This window comes from Hyperolius riggenbachi, chromosome 4, assembly GCF_040937935.1.
Source record: "Hyperolius riggenbachi isolate aHypRig1 chromosome 4, aHypRig1.pri, whole genome shotgun sequence".
Taxonomy (NCBI): domain Eukaryota; kingdom Metazoa; phylum Chordata; class Amphibia; order Anura; family Hyperoliidae; genus Hyperolius; species Hyperolius riggenbachi.
Genome location: NC_090649.1, coordinates 242,936,331 through 242,955,673, shown reverse-complemented (window position 1 = coordinate 242,955,673; position 19,343 = coordinate 242,936,331). Strand labels below are relative to the sequence as shown.

General features: G+C 42.8%; 1 protein-coding gene across 7 annotated transcripts in view; it reads right to left on the bottom strand.

Annotated features, from left to right (window-relative positions):
- Window positions 1-19,343, bottom strand: part of MEI4 (meiotic double-stranded break formation protein 4) — a 622,672-nt gene that overhangs the window by 315,169 nt on the left and 288,160 nt on the right. For 3 of the 7 annotated variants that reach the window (XR_011031447.1, XM_068281517.1, XM_068281518.1), the window contains exon 5: window positions 13,382-13,519. The exons of 2 other annotated variants lie outside the window; for them this stretch is intronic. Coding sequence is in view for 2 of the 5 variants with exons in the window: in XM_068281517.1 (XP_068137618.1) it covers window positions 13,382-13,519 (138 nt within the window). In the remaining 3 variants the exon portion in view is untranslated. Of the gene's footprint in view, window positions 1-13,381; window positions 13,520-19,343 lie in introns of those variants that run through there. 2 more of the 7 variants (XR_011031449.1, XM_068281521.1) reach the window with 2 other exon arrangements.

Below are 19,343 nucleotides of genomic sequence, written 5' to 3'. Positions count from 1 at the left end.
CAAAGAACTAATACGCAAAAATAAAGCTTAACATAATCTTTATTGAACACACTGAGACAAAGAAGATAAAACCAATTAAAATTGGGTAGCACCCATTGAGGGACACTGATACAAATAACGTAATCAAAGATAGCATGAACAATGCACAAAATTTAAATAATGCACCAGACAAAAGTAACAACAGCAACAGGCTGACACCTATATTCCAGTGTGTAGAGAATGTATACACAAGGACAAGACAATATTAGAAATGGTTCATCAAACAGCAAGCTGCAAAATGGGCACAAAAAGACCTCTGTACAAATACCTCACAGTGCTTGAATCTAGCCTGGAATGAAACTGCCACAAAACCGCTTTCAGAAGTTGCGGTGTCATAAAGAAGATGTGAAACAATTACCTGCTGGTGCTTAGTATCAGTCAAAGTTGTCCCCCGGGTGCGCCCCTCAAAAGGGCGCACCCGGGGGACAACTTTGACTGATACTAAGCACCAGCAGGTAATTGTTTCACATCTTCTTTATGACACCGCAACTTCTGAGGGGCGCACCCGGGGGACAACTTTGACTGATACTAAGCACCAGCAGGTAATTGTTTCACATCTTCTTTATGACACCGCAACTTCTGACAGCGGTTATGTGGCAGTTTTATTCCAGGCTAGATTCAAGCACTGTGAGGTATTTATACAGAGGTCTTTTTGTGCCCATTTTGCAGCTTGCTGTTTGATGAACCATTTCTAATATTGTCTTGTCCTTGTGTATACATTCTCTACACACTGGAATATAGGTGTCAGCCTGTTGCTGTTGTTACTTTTGTCTGGTGCATTATTTAAATTTTGTGCATTGTTCATGCTATCTTTGATTACGTTATTTGTATCAGTGTCCCTCAATGGGTGCTACCCAATCTTAATTGGTTTTATCTTCTTTGTCTCAGTGTGTTCAATAAAGATTATGTTAAGCTTTATTTTTGCTTATTAGTTCTTTGATTAAATGCCCATACAGATGATCTTTTTATATTAAGTCCAGAGACTAAGGAAGTGCGTAACATAGGTCCCAGACCAGTGTCATCCAATTCACTACCCGCTGCCTCCACAGCCTGTCTAAAACGTTCAAAGTAGTCTTCCACATGCTCTTTGGGGCATTGGGTAAGGTTAGTAACTCTGGACCATGATTGAGGAGGAAAAATACGGGTAATAGAATGAGTAAGCTTCTCAGTCAAATCTATGGCAATAGCAGGAATATCCTCCTTAGCGGGTGGATCCATTTTTACCTTTAGGGTGTTAGCAATCGCTTTAGCATCAATATGTCCAGCAACTGCAATAATGAGTTGCCAGATATCCCAAACAGTGGGTGAGTAACTCAAAGCAATGTTATGGAGCTCTTTGGCAAAAGCATGAGGATTAGTACGGGGTTTAGGGATGGTAGTGAGGAAAGTACGCATTTCAGCAGGAGACCAAGGGACATGCTGGGATAGTTTGTGAGTGTCACCTCCTTGAAGGTTCATGGTTTGTTGCCTAACTGGCAAAGCCTGGGCACGTTCTTCCAGAATTTCAGCATCATAACCCATCCTGTAATCCTCTGAATCAAGAGATGGTTTATGGGAAATGGGAGGTGGAATATCAAACGGTTGGAAGAGAACAGTGCCTTTCACATGGCCATCAACGGTAGCATTACTTGCGCCTTCAAAATATTGGGGTGGGTCGTCAGATTGTTTAGGATGCGGGGTGGCAGGATACAGTTTAGGTGGAGGGGAAAACAGCGGTGCAGAAGCAGGTGTGGAAACGGGGACTGTAGGGGGGGGGGGGAGGTGTGGCATGCAGGTGCATTAGGCATAGAGGGGGATTTTATAGAGATAGAAGAAATAGTACGATTGGGGGTAGTGACAGAAGCCAAAGGTTTGTCCGCAGGAGAGTGTTTGGGTGAGGAGAGGTTAGGGTGGGTAAAGGTAGATATTATTGCAGCAGCATTATCAAGATATGGATCAGTATCTTGTAAATCAGGAGAGTCAGAAGCATTGGCAGGGGGGGGTTCTTTAGAAGCTTGGCCATTGCTGCGTGTAACCACAAACCCATGTTCAGCATACAGTTTTGCATAAGAATCAACCAGCCATCTACGCCAAGCATCAAGTTCATTTGCAAGAGTCATCTTTGTCTCATACATGCGATACAACATAAGCCATCTGTGCACATCAAATGTACCAACCAGTGGAATTGAAAAATCTGAGTTTCTTGTTAGCTTATACCACTTAGTCAAGAATTTGGAAACCCAGTTTCCATGCTTGTCAATCATCTCCTTCTTAGGAGTTAAAGGCGCCTTATTTCTTCTTATGGGGACCCAAGGGGTTCCTCGCATCTTCTGTAAATTGCTTCCCATTTTGAAAGCAGAGGGGGAACGATCACGCCCACACCTCGATTTACAGGCAACCAAGTAGAAGTGGTGCAAGCTAACCCAGAAAGCAGAGATGTATCTAGGCGACCAGTGTTCCAAACCGCCCAAAACAAATATGCAAGAAACAACAATACAGACAGTAATGCAAAAATCTCAAATGCTTGTAATAGAGTGGAGCAGTGAGTCTCATGAAAAACACAATAAATATTACTCGTATCATTCAAGGTAGACATAGACATACAATGCATAAGCGAAAAGACAGACAGAGAAAATCAAATGACAAATATAGAACCACCACATAACATGTAGGCGAGAGAGCATAGACTGAAAGAAAAATAAAATAAATACCTCCGATCAAGGGTCCGTAGAATATGTACTCTCAGGAGTCAGCCAGATAGGAGAGGGAGCGGGAGTGGATAGTAAGATAATAGAGGTAAATTTACCGTTGTGCGCGCTGCTTAGTATTCAGTCCAGCTCCATCACCAGCGAACGGCTGCATCCAGATTTCATACCCCCAGAAAGGGTTTCGCACCAAATTGTTATGGAATAAAAGTCCATTGATCGGAGTAAAAGATTTATTTCAGAGGTGCAGAGAATACAATACAGGTCAGTATAGCCAGTATTGGAGAATTCCAATGAAGTCAACTTACACAGAGATTATATAGCCTTATACATCTGCAAATGATTATAGTCTCATCAGATCCGTGATATTTATCCAGTCCAGAGAGATTAAGCAATAATAAACACAAGTTACATAATTTCCAGGAAACAGTTGGATGTCCATGTTGGCAGGAAAGACCTGTCAAATAAGATGGATTACAGGGCAATGAAGGAAAATATCCACCCTTGGAGGAGTACTAAGTAGAGTAAAGTTCACTGTAATGAACACTGATACAAAATGGAGATTAGATACAAAATGGAGAAAGGCAAGATGCTAAATCTTCCTTATCAGGTGTTATGTGTTGAATAGTCAATTACATCCTGACAATATTAGGGGTTGATGGCACTTGCCTTCTTCTGAACACTGTACTTTGGTTGAGGGCCGCACAAAAGCACAACAGCACGGCCTATTTTGTCCATATTGGGGGGGGGGATGAAGTGAAAGGCATGCACTGACTTGACTAATACAATGTGCAGTCACACAGATGCAGTGAAAGGTATACACTGATTGCTGGTATAATACAATGTGCAGTCACACAGATGCAGCAAAAGGTATACACTGACTGCTGTATAATGATGTGACGAATATACTTGAAATCCTATAACGAGAATCTGTTATGGAGGGCAAGTCTGTCATCTATTCAAGTGAAAGGTATACACTGACTGGTATAATGCAATGTGCAGTCACACAGGTGCAGTGAAAAGGTATGCAGTGACTGGTATATAAAACAGCGTGCGGTCACACAGATGCAGTGAAAGGTATGCAGTGACTGCTGGTATAACAATGTGCAGTCACACAGGTGCAGTGAAAGGTATGCAGTGACTGCTGGTATAACAATGTGCAGACACAGGTGCAGTGAAAAGGTTGCAGTGACTGCTGGTATAACAATGTGCAGTTACACAGGTGCAGTGAAAATAGAGGCACTGACTGCTGTTATATAAAACAAAACAGCATGTGGACACACAGATGCAGTGAAATGTATGCAGTGACTGCTATATAAAACAGCGTGCGGTCACACAGGTGCAGTGAAAGTTATGCAGTGAATGGTATATAAAACAGCGTGCGGTCACACAGATGCAGTGAAAGGTATGCAATGACTGGTATGTAAAACAGCGTGCAGTCACACAGATGCAGTGAAATGTATGCAGTGACTGCTATATAAAACAGCGTGCAGTCACAAAGGTGCAGTGAAAATGGATGCATTGACTGCTGGTATATAGAACAGTGTGCGGTCACACAGATGCAGTGAAATGCATGCAGTGACTGCTATTTAAAACAGCGTGTGGTCACAAAGGTGCAGCGAAAGCTATGAAGTGATTGGTATTATAATACAATGTGCAGCAGTCACACTAGGCACTGAATGTGCTGGGCCTGGCACAGTATAGCAATTAGCAAGGGCCAGCTGCGACAGACAGGGCTGTATATGCAGTGTTAGTGGGCCACACACACAAAAAAACACATCACAAGAACATTAGCTCTCAAAAGAGCTGTTTTGGGGGTGCTTTTCAGCAACAAATATCAGCAATATCTGCTGCAACCTCTCTCCCTTCTCTGGCCGACACTGGGGGAGGGGGGGTTCCAGGAGGGAGTGCAGCCTGATTGGCTGCCATGTGTCTGTTGACTGTGATGAAGAGGGTCAAAGTTTAGCCCAATGATGTAGTATAAAGGGCGGGTCGAACCGGCATAAAGTTTGCGATTCGATGCGAACGCAAACCCACGTTGTTCATGCAAATAAGTTTGCATGCGAACCGTTCGGGACATCTCTATCTACAATGCCTGGGCATGCTCCTGAGGAGGTTGCGGATGGTCTGCTAAGGGGTCTCCTCCCAGACCTGGACTAAAGCATCCACCAACTCCTGGACAATTTGTGGTGCAACATGGCATTGGTGGATGGAGCGAGGCCTGATGTCCCAGATGTGCTGAACTGGATTCAGGTCTGGGGAATAGGTGGGCCAGTCTATGGCACCAATGCCTTAGTCTTGCAGGAACTGCTGACACATTCCAGCCACAAGAAGTATAGCATTGCCTTGCATTAGTAGGAACCCAGGTCAAACCGCACCAGCATATGGTCTCGCAAGTGGTCTGAGGATCTCATCTCGGTACCTAATGGCAGTCAGGCTACCTTTGGCGAGCACATAGAGGGCTGTGCGCCCCGCCCAGAAATGCCACCCCACACCATTACTGACCCACTGCCAAACCGATCATGCTAGAAGATGTTGCAGGCAGCAGAACCTTCTCCACAGCATCTCCAGACTCTTTCATGTCTGTCACTTGTGCTCAGTGTGAACCTGCTTTCATCTGTGAAGAGCACAGTGTGTCAGTGGCAAATTTGCCAATCTTGGTGTTCTCTGACAAATGCCAAACATCCTGCATGGTGTTGGACTAGAAGCACAACCCCCACCTGTGGATGTCAGGCCCTCATACCACCCTCACGGAGTCTGTTTCTGACGTTTTAGCAGACACATGTACATTTGTGGACAGCTGGAGCTCATTTTGCAGGGCTCTGGCAGGGCTCCTCCTTGCACAAAGGTGGAGGTAGCGGTCCTGCTGCTGGGTTTTTGCCCTCCTACGGCCTCCTTCACGTCTCCTGATGTACTGGCCTGTCTCTTGGTATCGCCTCCATGTTCTGGACACTACACTGACAGACACAACAAACCTCCTTGCCACAGCTTGCATTGATGTGCCATCCTGGATGAGCTGCACTACCTCAGGCACTTATGTGGGTTGTATATTCCATGTCATGCTACCACTAGAGTGAAATCACCACCAGTATTCAAAAGAGACCAAAACATCAGCCAGAAAGCAAAAGAACTGAGAAGTGGTCTGTGGTCACCACTTGCAGAACCACTCCTTTATTGGGGATGCCTTGCTAATTGCCTATAATTTCCACCTGTTGTCTATTCCGTCTGCACAACAGCACGTGAAACTGTTAATCAGTGTTGCTACCTAAGTGGACAGTTTGATTTCACAGAAGCGTGATTGATTTGGAGTTGCATTGTGTTGTTTAAGTGTTTTGAGCAGTGTATATACTTTGTTTTAAGAGATATGTTCATATATGAGATCTGTCACTTTCCTGCTTTTTTATGGCAGAAGAAAAATGTCAAGGCAAAACCAACATGCAACCAATGACAGTCAAAGCTTCTCTGGCAGAAACTTTTTTTCTTCTTCTTTTTTTTTTTTAAAGCCTAGAATACATGATGGCTTGAATGTTTAATATGAAGAAAGATCTCAGCCCACAAAGTTGAAACCTTAACCTGTTAACAAGTTTCTTGCCAGTTTGCAACTGCCAGAGATAATGGAAAAAAAATATTGTCTGTTAGAAAACAGAGTTAGTACTAGTGTAAAACCAAATAATGCATTTATAATCTAAACATAATTTTGCCTTCTTAAAACAGAAGGAATTTGCAACAATTCAGCTTTAAGTGATTAACTGTGGTTTCCATTGATGCATCACTCCTAAATATGCAATGATTTCTTTATACCCCGGGTAGCTAGGCTATCTCTTTATGCCCCAGGAAGTAATGCTTATAATCAGCATTGATTGTTACAATACTCAGTATTGAAATAAATAAAGCTGTCCTTTAACCACTTCAGTTCCTGCTCAAGGACGTAGAAATTTGTCTTTTACAGAATGTGTCAACTGCAGGCTCCCGCGCAGGTACTTGTCGCCACCAGTTAGAATGTTCCTATTCATTGATCTAAGTCCCTGAGTCAATGATCGCGTGCATCAATGAGATGCCTGGAGTCATTGTAACTAAGGAAGTACTAATAGTACACACAGGAAAGTAATGCGCGAGGACCTCTTGTGGCCAAATAGTAAAATTATACCTACAAACATTTTTTTTTCATAAATTACACACACACAAACATACACATACCATTTAAATTAACCCTTTACTTCCCACACTCTCCCAGAGTTACCCAAATAAACTATTTGAAAAAAAATTACAATTAAAAAATAAATACATAAATAGTTACCTTAGGGACTGAACTTTTTTTAATATGTATGTCAAGATAAAATATGGGCTTGTTGTAAATAGTGATGGACTGAAAACTGAAAGAATGTAACTCTATTTCCAAATATTGGCACCATACATTGTACTAGGGAAAAAAATGTAAACGTTGCAATAACCGGGACAAATTGGCAAATAAAATGTGTGGGTTTTAATCACAGTAGCATGTATTATATTGAAAATATAATGGGCAAAACTGAGAAATAACGCATGTTTTCAATTTTTTTAAAACATTTTTCCTTTAAAATGCATTTAGAATAAAATACTTTTTAGCATAAAATCTCGATAGATTAACCACTTGAGGACGACAGTCTTTTCGCCCCTTAAGGACCAAAGCCTTTTTTTCCATTCAGACCACTGCAGCTTTCACGGTTTATTGCTTGGTCATACAACCTACCACCTAAATGAATTTTCCCTCCTTTTCTTGTCACTAATACAGCTTTCTTTTGGTGCTATTTGATTGCTGCTGCGAGTTTTACTTTTTATTATATTCATCAAAAAAGACATGAATTTTGTCAAAAAAATGATTTTTTTTAACTTTCTGTGCTAACATTTTGCAAATAAAGTAAAATCTCTGTAAACATTTTTGTCCAAATTTATTGTGCAACATGTCTGTGATTAAAAAAAAATCCATTCAGTGTATATTTATTGGTTTGGGTAAAAGTTATAACGTTTACAAACTATGGTGCCAAAAGTGAATTTTCCCATTTTGAAGCATCTCTGACTTTTCTGACCACCTGTCATGTTTCATGAGGTGCTAAAATTCCAAGATAGTATAAAAAAAACCCAAATGACCCCATTTTGGAAAGAAGACATCCCAAAGTATTCACTGAGAGGCATGGTGAGTTCATAGAAGATTTTATTTTTTGTCACAAGTTAGCGGAAAATGACACTTTGTGACAAAAAAAAAAGTTTCCATTTCTGCTAACTTGTGACAAAAAAATGAAATCTGCCACGGACTCACCATGCCCCTCTGTGAATACCATGAAGTGTCTACTTTCAAAAATGGGGTCATTTGTGGGGTGTGTTTACTGTCCTGGCACTTTGGGGGGTGCTAAATTGTAAGCACCCCTGTAAAGCCTAAAGGTGCTCATTGGACTTTGGGCCCCTTAGCGCAGTTAGGCTGCAAAAAAGTGCCACACATGTGGTATTGCCGTACTCAGGACAAGTAGTATAATGTGTTTTGGGGTGTATTTTTACACATACCCATGCTGGGTGGGAGAAATATCTCTGTAAATGACAATCTTTTGATTTTTTTTTTACAAACAATTGTCCATTTACAGAGTGATTTCTCCCACCCAGCATGGGTATGTGTAAAAATACACCCCAAAACACATTATACTACTTCTCCTAAGTACGGCGATACCACATGTGTGGTACTTTTTTGCACCCTAACTGCGCTAAGGGGCCCAAAGTCCAATGAGTACCTTTAGGATTTCACAGGTCATTTTGCGACATTTGGTTTCAAGACTACTCCTCACGGTTTAGGGCCCCTAAAATGCCAGGGCAGTATAGGAACCCCACAAATGACCCCATTTTAGAAAGAAGATACCCCAAGGTTTTCTGTTAGGAGTATGGTGAGTTCATAGAAGATTTTATTTTTTGTCACAAGTTAGCAGAAATTGATTTTAATTTCTTTTTTTCACAAAGTGTCATTTTCCGCTAACTTGTAACAAAAAAATAAAATCTTCTATGAACTCACCATACTCCTAACGGAATACCTTGGGGTGTCTTCTTTCTAAAATGGGGTCATTTGTAGGGTTCCTATACTGCCCTGGCATTTTAAAGGCCCTAAACCCTCACGGTAGTCTTGAAACAAAATGTCGCAAAATGACCTGTGAAATCCTAAAGGTACTCATTGGACTTTGGACCCTTTAGCGCACTTAGGGTGCAAAAAAGTGCCACACATGTCGTACCGCCGTACTCAGGAGAAGTAGTATAATGTGTTTTGTGGTGTATTTTTACACATACCCATGCTGGGTGGGAAAAATATATCTCTGTAAATGAAAATTTTTTGATTTTTTTTTTACACACAATTGTCCACTTACAGAGAGATTTTTCCCACCCAGCATGGGTATGTATAAAAATACACCCCAAAACACATTATACTACCGCTTTTGAGTACGGTGATACCACATGTGTGACACTTTTTTGAAACCTAGGTGCGCTAAGGGGCCTAACATCCTATTCACAGGTCAATTTGAGGCATTTGGATTCTAGACTACTCCTCACAGTTTAGGGCCCCTAAAATGCCAGAGCAGTATAGGAACACCACAAGTGACCCCATTTTAGAAAGAAGACACCCCAAGGTATTCTGTTAGGAGTATGGTGAGTTCATAGAAGATTTTTTTTTTGTCACAAGTTAGCCGCAATTGACACTTTGTGAAAAAAAAAACAATACAAATCAATTTCCACTAACTTGTGACAAAAAATAAAATCTTCTATGAACTCATCATACACCTAACAGAATACCTTGGGGTGTCTTCTTTCTAAAATGGGGTCACTTGTGGGGTTCCTATACTGTCCTGGCATTTTAGGGGCCCTAAACCGTGAGGAGTAGTCTTGAACCCAAATGTCTCAAAATGACCTGTAAAATCCTAAAGGTACTCTTTGGACTTTGGGCCCCTTAGCGCAGTTAGGCTGCAAAAAAATGCCACACATGTGGTACTGCCGTGCTCAGAAGAAGTAGTACAATGTGTTTTTTGGTGTATTTTTACACATATCCATGCTGGGTGGGAGAAATATCTCTGTTAATTAAAAATTTTTGATTTTTTTTTACACACAATTGTCCATTTAAAGAGAGATTTCTCCCACCCAGCATGGGTATGTGTAAAAATACACCCCAAAACACATTATACTACTTCTCCTGAGTATGGCGATACCACATGTGTGACACTTTTTTGCAGCCTAGGTGCGCTAAGGGGCCCAACGTCCTATTCACAGGTCATTTTGAGGCATTTGTTTTCTAGACTACGCCTCACGGTTTAGTGTCCCTAAAATGCCAGGGCAGTAAAGGAACCCCACAAGTGACCCCATTTTAGAAAGAAGACACCCCAGGGTATTCCGTTAGGTGTATGGTGAGTTCATAGAAGATTTTATTTTTTGTCACAAGTTACTGAAAAATGACACAAAAAACAATAAAAATCAATTTCCGCTAACTTTTGACAAAAAATAAAATCTTCTATGAACTCGTCATACACCTAACAGAATACCTTGGGGTGTCTTTTTTCTAAAATGGGATCTCTTGTGGGGTTCCTATACTGCCCTGGCATTTTTACGGGCCCAAAACTGTAAGTAGTCTGGAAACCAAATGTCTCAAAATGACTGTTCATGGGTATAAGCATCTGCAAATTTTGATGACAGGTGGTCTATGAGGGGGCGAATTTTATGGAACCGGTCATAAGCAGGGTGGCCTCTTAGATGACAGGTTGTATTGGGCCTGATCTGATGCATAGGAGTTCTAGGGGGGTGACAGGAGGTGATTGATGGGTGTCTCAGGGGGTGGTTAGAGGGGAAAATAGATGCAATCAATGCACTGGGGAGGTGATCGGAAGGGGGTCTGAGGGGGATCTGAGGTTTTGGCCGAGTGATCAGGAGCCCACACGGGGCAAATTAGGGCCTGATCTGATGGGTAGGTGTGCTAGGGGGTGACAGGTGGTGATAGGAGGAGATTGATGGGTGTCTCAAGGTGTGATTAGAGGGGGGAATAGATGCAAGCAATGCACTGGTGAGGTGATCAGGGCTGGGGTCTGAGGGCGTTCTGAGGGTGTGGGTGGGTGATTGGGTGCCCTAGGGGCAGATAGGGGTCTAATCTGATGGGTAGCAGTGACAGGTGGTAACAGGGGGTGATTGATGGGTGATTAGATGGCAGAACAGATGTAAACAATGCACTTTGGAGGTGATATGAGGGTAGGTCTGGGGCAATCTGATGGTGTGGGAGGGTGATCAGATGCCCGTAAGAGGCAGGTTAGGGTCTGATCTGATAAGTGGCAGTGACAGGTGGTGAATGACGGGTGAATGACAGGTGATTGACAGGTGATTACAGGGGAGAATAGATGTATACAGTACACGGGGGGAGGTCGTTCTGAGGGTGTGGGTGGGTGATTGGGTGCCCTAGGGCCAGATAGAGGTCTGATCTGATGGGTAGCAGTGACACGTGGGGACAGGGGGTGATTGATGGGTGATTGATGGGTAATTAGTGGGTGTTTAGAGGAGAGAACAGATGTAAACAATGCACTTGGGAGGTGATCTGACGTCCGGTCTGTGGGCGATCTGATGGTGTGGGTGGGTGATTAGATTGCCCGCAAGGGGCAGGTTAGGGGCTGATTGATGGGTGGCAGTGACAGGGGGTGAGTGGCAGGTGATTGACAGGTGATCAGTGGGTTATTACAGGGAAGAACAGATGTAAATAATGCACTGGCGAATTGATAAGGGGGGTCTGAGGGCAATCTGAGCATGTGGGTGGGTGATTGGGTGCCCGCAAGGGGCAGATTAGGGTCTAATCTGATGGGTAACAGTGACAGGTGGTGATAGGGTGTGATTGATGGGTAATTAGTGGGTGTTTAGAGGAGAGAACAGATGTAAACAATGCACTTGGGAGGTGATCTGACGTCGGATCTGCGGGCGATCTGATGGTGTGGGTGGGTGATCAGATTGCACACAAGGGGCAGGTTAGGGGCTGATTGATGAGTGGCAGTGACAGGGGGTGATTGATGGGTGATTGACAGGTGATCAGTAAGTTATTACAGGGGGGATAGAGGCATACAGTACACGGGGGGGGGGGTCTGGGGAGAATCTGAGGGGTGGGGGGTGATCAGGAGGGAGCAGGGGGCAGTTTAGGGAATAAAAAAAACAATTAGCGTTGACAGATAGTGACAGGGAGTGATTGATGGGTGATTAGGGGCGTGATTGGGTGCAAACAGTGGTCTGGGGGGTGGGCAGGGGGGGTCTGAGGGGTGTTGTGGGCGATCAGAGGGAAGGAGGGGGTGATCAGTGTGCTTGGGTGCAGACTAGGGTGGCTGCAGCCTGCCCTGGTGGTCCCTCGGACACTGGGACCACCAGGGCAGGATGCAGCCTGTATAATAGGCTTTGTATACATTACAAAGCCTATTTTACACTTTGACAGCGGCGATCGGGTAGCTAGTAATCCGCTGGATCTTCCGAACGGCCGTCGGGTTACAGTGCGAGGGGGGAGGAGCCCGTCGCCGGCGGCTGATCGCGTCATGAATGACGCTATCGCCGCATAACCACGCCCGCCGCCGCTGCCGATGGGCGTATTGCGGTCGTTTAGGCCCAGCCTTTGCCGCCGCCCATCGGCTGGGGGCGGTCCTCAAGTGGTTAAACCACTGACCAATTTATTTCAGGTAAGAGTGTTTTATTTTAGTAGCATTTATAGAAATGTATGTTTTTTTGTTTTTTAGGAAAAACGTCAAAACATAAAAATATGTTAGTGTTTCAAATTACAGTTTAAATACTTTCAAAATAAGATTCTGCTACACGTATAGTATACTATGAAGAGTTATTTAACCTCCCTGTCGTTCTATTAAGATCGCCAGGGAGGCTGCGGGAGGGTTTTTTTTAAATAAAAAAAAAACTGTTTCATGCAGCCAACTGAAAGTTGGCTGCATGAAAGCCCACTAGAGGGCGCTCCGGAGGCGTTCTTCCGATCGCCTCCGGCGCCCAGAATAAACAAGGAAGGCCGCAATGAGCAGCCTTCCTTGTTTTGCTTACATCGTCGCCATAGCGACGAGCGGAGTGACGTCATGGACGTCAGCCGACGTCCTGACGTCAGCCGCCTCCGATCCAGCCCTTAGCGCTGGCCGGAACTTTTGTTCCGGCTGCGCAGGGCTCGGGCGGCTGGGGGGATCCTCTTTCGCCGCTGCTCGCGGCGGATCGCCGCAGAGCGGCGGCGATCAGGCAGCACACGCGGCTGGCAAAGTGCCGGCTGCGTGTGCTGCTTTTTATTTTGTAAAAATCGGCCCAGCAGGGCCTGAGCGGCAGCCTCCGGCGGTGATGGACGGATATATTCGTCCATACCGCTGAGGAGGTTAATCCATGTAGTTAATTTGTTTGCAGGGCACATAGGACCTAGAAGAGTGACTTTGGCTCTGATTTAATTAACTTTTCTCCTGAGTTTCCTCCCAGGAGATGATTTCAATCTTATCTATAAAATACCTTTCAGTGCCTAGCAAATGCAAAATACCATAGGTAAAGCCTCATATACACACTGGGCATAATATGGCCAAGGCGGCCGCTTGAAGCCAACAACCTAGCATGTGTAATAATTACACAGTATCTGATTTATAAATATATTAACAAAATTATACCTATGTCAGAGAGCATAATTTAAGACTTAAGGTGAACCTGAAGATCGTTTTGGTATCGCTGACTTGCAAGTCTACGTCCTCATTCGTGCTCCTGGCGCTGGGAGTGTCCTGTGCAGGCACATCAACTTGCAAGTTGGCCTACAATGGAAAAGGGAATTTTTTTTATAAGAAAAGTGATTGGATCCCAGACATAAGTAACTCCTCACTAGACATGTTTGAGGGAGCTGTTTTACATGAAGTGAGAGGTCTATGGGATTGTTACAATCAAAAAAAGAAACTAAGGATGAGTAACAATTTGTTAGTCCTTGAGAAAGAGGCATTAAAAAGCCTGCAGGCGAATGATGATATTTTGATAAATAGAGCTGACAAGGGAGGAGCGACAGTTGTGATGGACAGGTCTCAATATATACAGGAGGCCATGTGGCAGCTAAACTGTGAAAACCATTATAAAGTGTGTGATAGAGATCCCACTGTTGAAATTAAGAGAAAGGTTAATCAGCTTATCAAGCAGGGGCTAGAGGACGGTATCCTTGATGACCAGACGGCGGCGTTTTTGCAAACTGATAACCCACAGATACCGATTTTTTATTTACTGCCCAAATGCCCAAAGTGCATAAAGATCTTGATAATCCACCAGGTAGACCGATCGTGCCTGGCATCGGGTCCCTCCTCTATCCCCTTGCAAAATATGTGGATCACACGCTGCGGCGTTTGGTCTCTGGGATTGAGACGTGTCTGATCGATACGAAAGATCTATTATGTAGACTGGAGAGCATTGGGCCTGTGCCAGAGAATCTGATGATGTGTTCCCTGGATGTACACAGTTTGTTTACATCGATCCCTCAAGAGGTAGGGATGAGATGTATCGAGGAGAGATTGTTGGGGGCATCCATCCCGAATGGTACTGTATATTTTTTACTGGATGCATTAGAACTGATCTTAAGGTCTAACTACTTTAGATTCCTTGAGGAGTTCTATATACAATGTCAAGGTACGAGTATGGGCTCTTCGGTAGCCCCTTTTTTTGCCAACTTATTCCTTGCTGGCCTTGAGATAGACATGTTCATCAAACACGAGAAATACAAAAAGCATGTGGTGGAATTTTTTTCGTTTTGTCGACGACATTCTCATCCTATGGGATGGGACACGGGAACTTTTTGAGGAGATGGTGGATGAAGCCAATGCGGCTCATCCAACCATTACATTTTCGGCTGAAAGTTCGACTGAACGCATCAACTATCTTGATGTGACCATTTTCAATGAGAATAGTCACTTACGCACCAGACCACCAGACCAATTTTTGAGGGCGCGTCGGAGATCCTCTAGGTTAGAGGATTACGATGAGGCATCAGAAAATTTTATTAAGAAAATGGTAGAAAAAGGATATGATGAGGATGTCCTTCGGAGGGTCAGCATTGAAGTGAGAGCTGTGGTTAGACAGAGTCTTTTATTGCCTAAGGTTAAAAAAAACTTAGAGCAGATTGCCATTTGTTTGTAATTATGGCTTCTTCTCTGAGCGGATCCGATCGGTTGTACGCAGATTCTGGCCGATCCTGGGGCAGGACCCCGTTTTTGGGGAATTGTTCCGTGACCCACCGGTATTTACATACCGCAGGGGTAAATCAATCAAAAACTTAAAAACTGGGTTAGTAAATCAGATAATAAGCCTGTGCCTAAGAATGTGGTTACTGAATCAAGGAGAGGAACAGTACCTTGCCTCAGCTGCAATTGTTGCAGTGCTATTCTGAGGGGCAATTTTATCTCCCATCCGTCCACCGGTGTGAGGGTACCAGTCAGGGGCAGGTATTCCTGCTTGAGCATGTACGTAGTGTATGGGCTCAAGTGCCCCTGCAGGTAGGTCTACATCAGAAGACGGAGAGGGAGGTGAAAAAGCCTATCCAAAGACATAAGAGAGATATTTCTAATTTTGCACAGGATGAAAAAAGAACATGAGACTTCGGTCTCACGTCATTTTTTTGAGAGACATCACACTGTAGCCCAGCCGTGGTGGTTTGTCATTGATAATGTTCCTCTCCTCTCTAGAGGAGGTGACAGAAAGAAGCTGTTGCTACAACATGAGGCCAGGTGAATTAAAAAATTCAACTGTGTTAACCCATACGGGCTGAATGAGTGCCCAAGTCTGAAGTGTTTACTCTTGATATATTAAGAATGTATTACGTGGTTGTAAAAAAAGTTTGACAATTTAGGGGTGATCGATCCTCAGTGAAATGCTGGGGTAGACACTGTATGTGTAATTCCCCATATGTTTATATTTGGTGACTGTTTATTACACTGTATATTTTTTTTGTTGTATTTTTATTTCGTGTGACCAGGTTGTGTCATGTGACTTCCTGTGGGTGGGGTATAAAGAGATTGTGTGCACTGGGTGTGGCACACCTGAGGAAGGGCTATGCCCGAAACAAGTTGTGTGCTCTGCATGCTCTGTAACTGTATGACTTGAATACAGATTACTTCAGAAGCTTTGTGTATGCCCTCTCCGCTTTATTTATGGTTACAATCATGGTCACTTTTACCCAGAACTATCTGAGTTGTCAATTAATAACAAAACACCACAAATGCCAATTGCACAAAACAACCAGAGGAATAATTTATCTACTATTTTTTCATTTAAACATTGTTAATGTGAAGGAGCTTCTGCTGAAAGTACTTTTAAAGTTAATGTAGCCCTATGAGTGTTAGAAATACAAAGGATTACCGTTTTATAGAACTGCATGCAGTATGATGAATGGAACAAGCCACACACAGGAAGGGAGCTTTAAGTGGGAGAGTGTTAGCATGACTTGTGGCTGACCCGAAGTACAACAGTATCCATCTGCTTCAGTAATCTGCAGTACTGGTAAACATGTAGCGGAATGATACCGTTTCACTCCTCCTGCAAGTTATGCTGAGCCCATTCCATCCATCAAGATTCACGTAAGGGACCACTCTCCCGCTGTGACATTGATGGAGGAAGTACTGTAAAACCATAACTCTTTGCGGCCCTCTGATTTCACACAGGATGACAGAAACCCAGGCCAGCTTTTAGAACACTTGCAGCAATGAAACATCAGTTTTGACAGTATGAAAAAGGAATCGCATCAGATGAATCACCTTATAATTATTTTGCCTTACCAGTCGTCCATAACCACAAATAAAAATTAAGGTAAATAAAGGAGCAGACCGATTTGTCTTACAGCACATTTTTTTCTGTATTTGTGACAAAAGGTGTAACAATGGAATATTCATTTTTTTCATGATTTCATTTTTTTGTATTTAGATTTTTATTGAAGAAAGCAAAAGTTTTTACATACTTGGTGTACAAACAGATAGCATGTAACTGTATAAAACGTTTCAGTAACAACATATTTTTGTATGCAAAGTTATATGTAACCCAGGAGACCTATGCGTACACATCTTGTCTCAATGTGCAAAAATGCATGTATGAATTGTAGCCTGGGATGTCCTGGAAATACCAGTACCTTTAATAGTAAATAAGGGACAGAACAGAAAAAGAGATAGAAAAGAAAGGAAAGAGAAGAAAAGAGAAAATTGGTGTCTCCGGACACCCACAACTGATTACTCATATTACAAATATACCCATTAGAAGGAAACCTTTTCCCAAACCTTTTTGAAAATTTGCAACTCATCAATAATAGCAAACAGATCTTCTATTCCGTAGATATATTTAATTCTGTTACGTACAGTGCTGCCCATAATTATTCATACCCCTGGCAAATTTTGACTTTAACCATTTGAGGACCACAGTCTTTCTACCCCTTAAGGACCAGGCACTTTTTTTCTATTCAGACCACTGCAGCTTTCACGGTTTATTGCTCGGTCATACAACCTACCACCTAAATGAATTTTCCCTCCTTTTCTTGTCACTAATACAGCTTTCTTTTGGTGCTATTTGATTGCTGCTGCGATTTTTACTTTTTATTATATTCAGCAAAAAAGACATGAATTTTGTCAAAAAAAAATGATTTTTTTTAACTTTCTGTGCTGACATTTTTCAAATAAAGTAACATTTCTGTATACATTTTTGTCCTAATTTATTGTGCTACATGTCTTTGATAAAAAAAAAACTATTCAGTGTATATTTATTGGTTTAGGTAAAAGTTATAGCGTTTACAAACTATCGTGCAAAAAGTGAATTTTCCCATTTTGAAGCATCTCTGACTTTTCTGACCACCTGTCATGTTTCATGAGGTGCTAAAATTCCAGGATAGTATAAATACCCCCCAAATGACCCCATTTTGGAAAGAAGACATCCCAAAGTATTCACTGAGAGGCATGGTGAGTTCATAGAAGATTTTATTTTTTGTCACAAGTTAGCGGAAAATGACACTTTGTGACAAAAAAAAAAAGTTTCCATTTCTGCTAACTTGTGACAAAAAAAAAATGAAATCTGCCACGGACTCACCATGGCTCTCTCTGAATACCTTGAAGTGTCTACTTTCCAAAATGGGGTCATTTGTAGGGTGTGTTTACTGTCCTGGCATTTTGGGGGGTGCTAATTTGTAAGCACCCCTGTAAAGCCTAATAGTGCTCATTGGACTTTGGGCCCCTTAGTGCAGTTAGGCTGGAAAAAAGTGCCACACATGTGGTATTGCCGTACTCAGGACAAGTAGTATAATGTGTTTTGGGGTGTATTTTTACACATACCCATACTGGGTGGGAGAAATATCTCTGTAAATGACAATCTTTTGATTTTTTTTTACACAAAATTGTCCATTTACAGAGAGATTTCTCCCACCCAGCATGGGTATGTTGTACACATGGGGTGGGTGGGAGAAATCTCTCTGTAAATGGACAATTGTGTGTAAAAAAAAATCAAAAGATTGTCAATATACACCACAAAACACTAAACTACTTCTCCTGAGTACGGCGATACCACATGTGTGGCACTTTTTTGCACCCTAACTGCGCTAAGGGGCCCAAAGTCCAATGAGTACCTTTAGGATTTCACAGGTCATTTTCAGACATTTGTTTTCAAGACTACTCCTCACGGTTTAGGGCCCCTAAAATGCCAGGGTAGTAGAGGAACCCTACAAATGACCCCATTTTAGAAAGAAGACACCACAAGGTATTCTGTTAGGAGTATGGTGAGTTCCTAGAAGATTTTATTTTTTGTTAGCGGAAAATAACACTTTGTGAAAAAAAACTATAAAAATCAATTCCGGCTAACTTGTGACAAAAAAATAACATCTTCTATGAACTCACCGTACTCCTAACGGAATACCTTGGGGTGTCTTCTTTCTAAAATGGGGTCATTTGTGGGGTTCCTATACGGCCCTGGCATTTTAGGGGCCCTAAACCGTGAGGAGTAGTCTTGAAAACAAATGTCTCAAACTGACCCTTGAAATCCTAAAGGTACTCATTGGACTTTGGGCCCCTTAGGGCAGTTAGGGTGCAAAAAAGTGCCACACATGTGGTATCGCCGCACTCGGGAGAAGTAGTTTAATGTGTTTTGGGGTGTATTTTTTACACATACCCATGCTGGGTGGGAGAAATATCTCTGTAAATGGACAAGTGTGTGTAAAAAAAAAAAAAAGTTGTCATTTACAGAGATATTTCTCCCACCCAGCATGGGTATGTGTAAAAATACAACCCAAAGCAGATTAAACTACTTCTCCCAAGTGCGGCGATACCACATGTGTGGCACTTTTTTGCACCCTAACTGCCCTAAGGGGCCCAAAGTCCAATGAGTACCTTTAGGATTTCAAGGGTCATTTTGAGACATTTGTTTTCAAGACTACTCCTCACGGTTTAGGGCCCCTAAAATGCCAGGGTAGTATAGGAACCCCACAAATGACCCCATTTTAGAAAGAAGAAACCCCAAGGTATTCTGTTAGGGGAAGGAGGGGAAGGTGTCCGTCTGGACATAGGAGCTGCCGCCCCAAAAATCCAAACCCACCAGCTCGTATGCCCAGGCAAACCTGATTTATTCATCCACATCGAT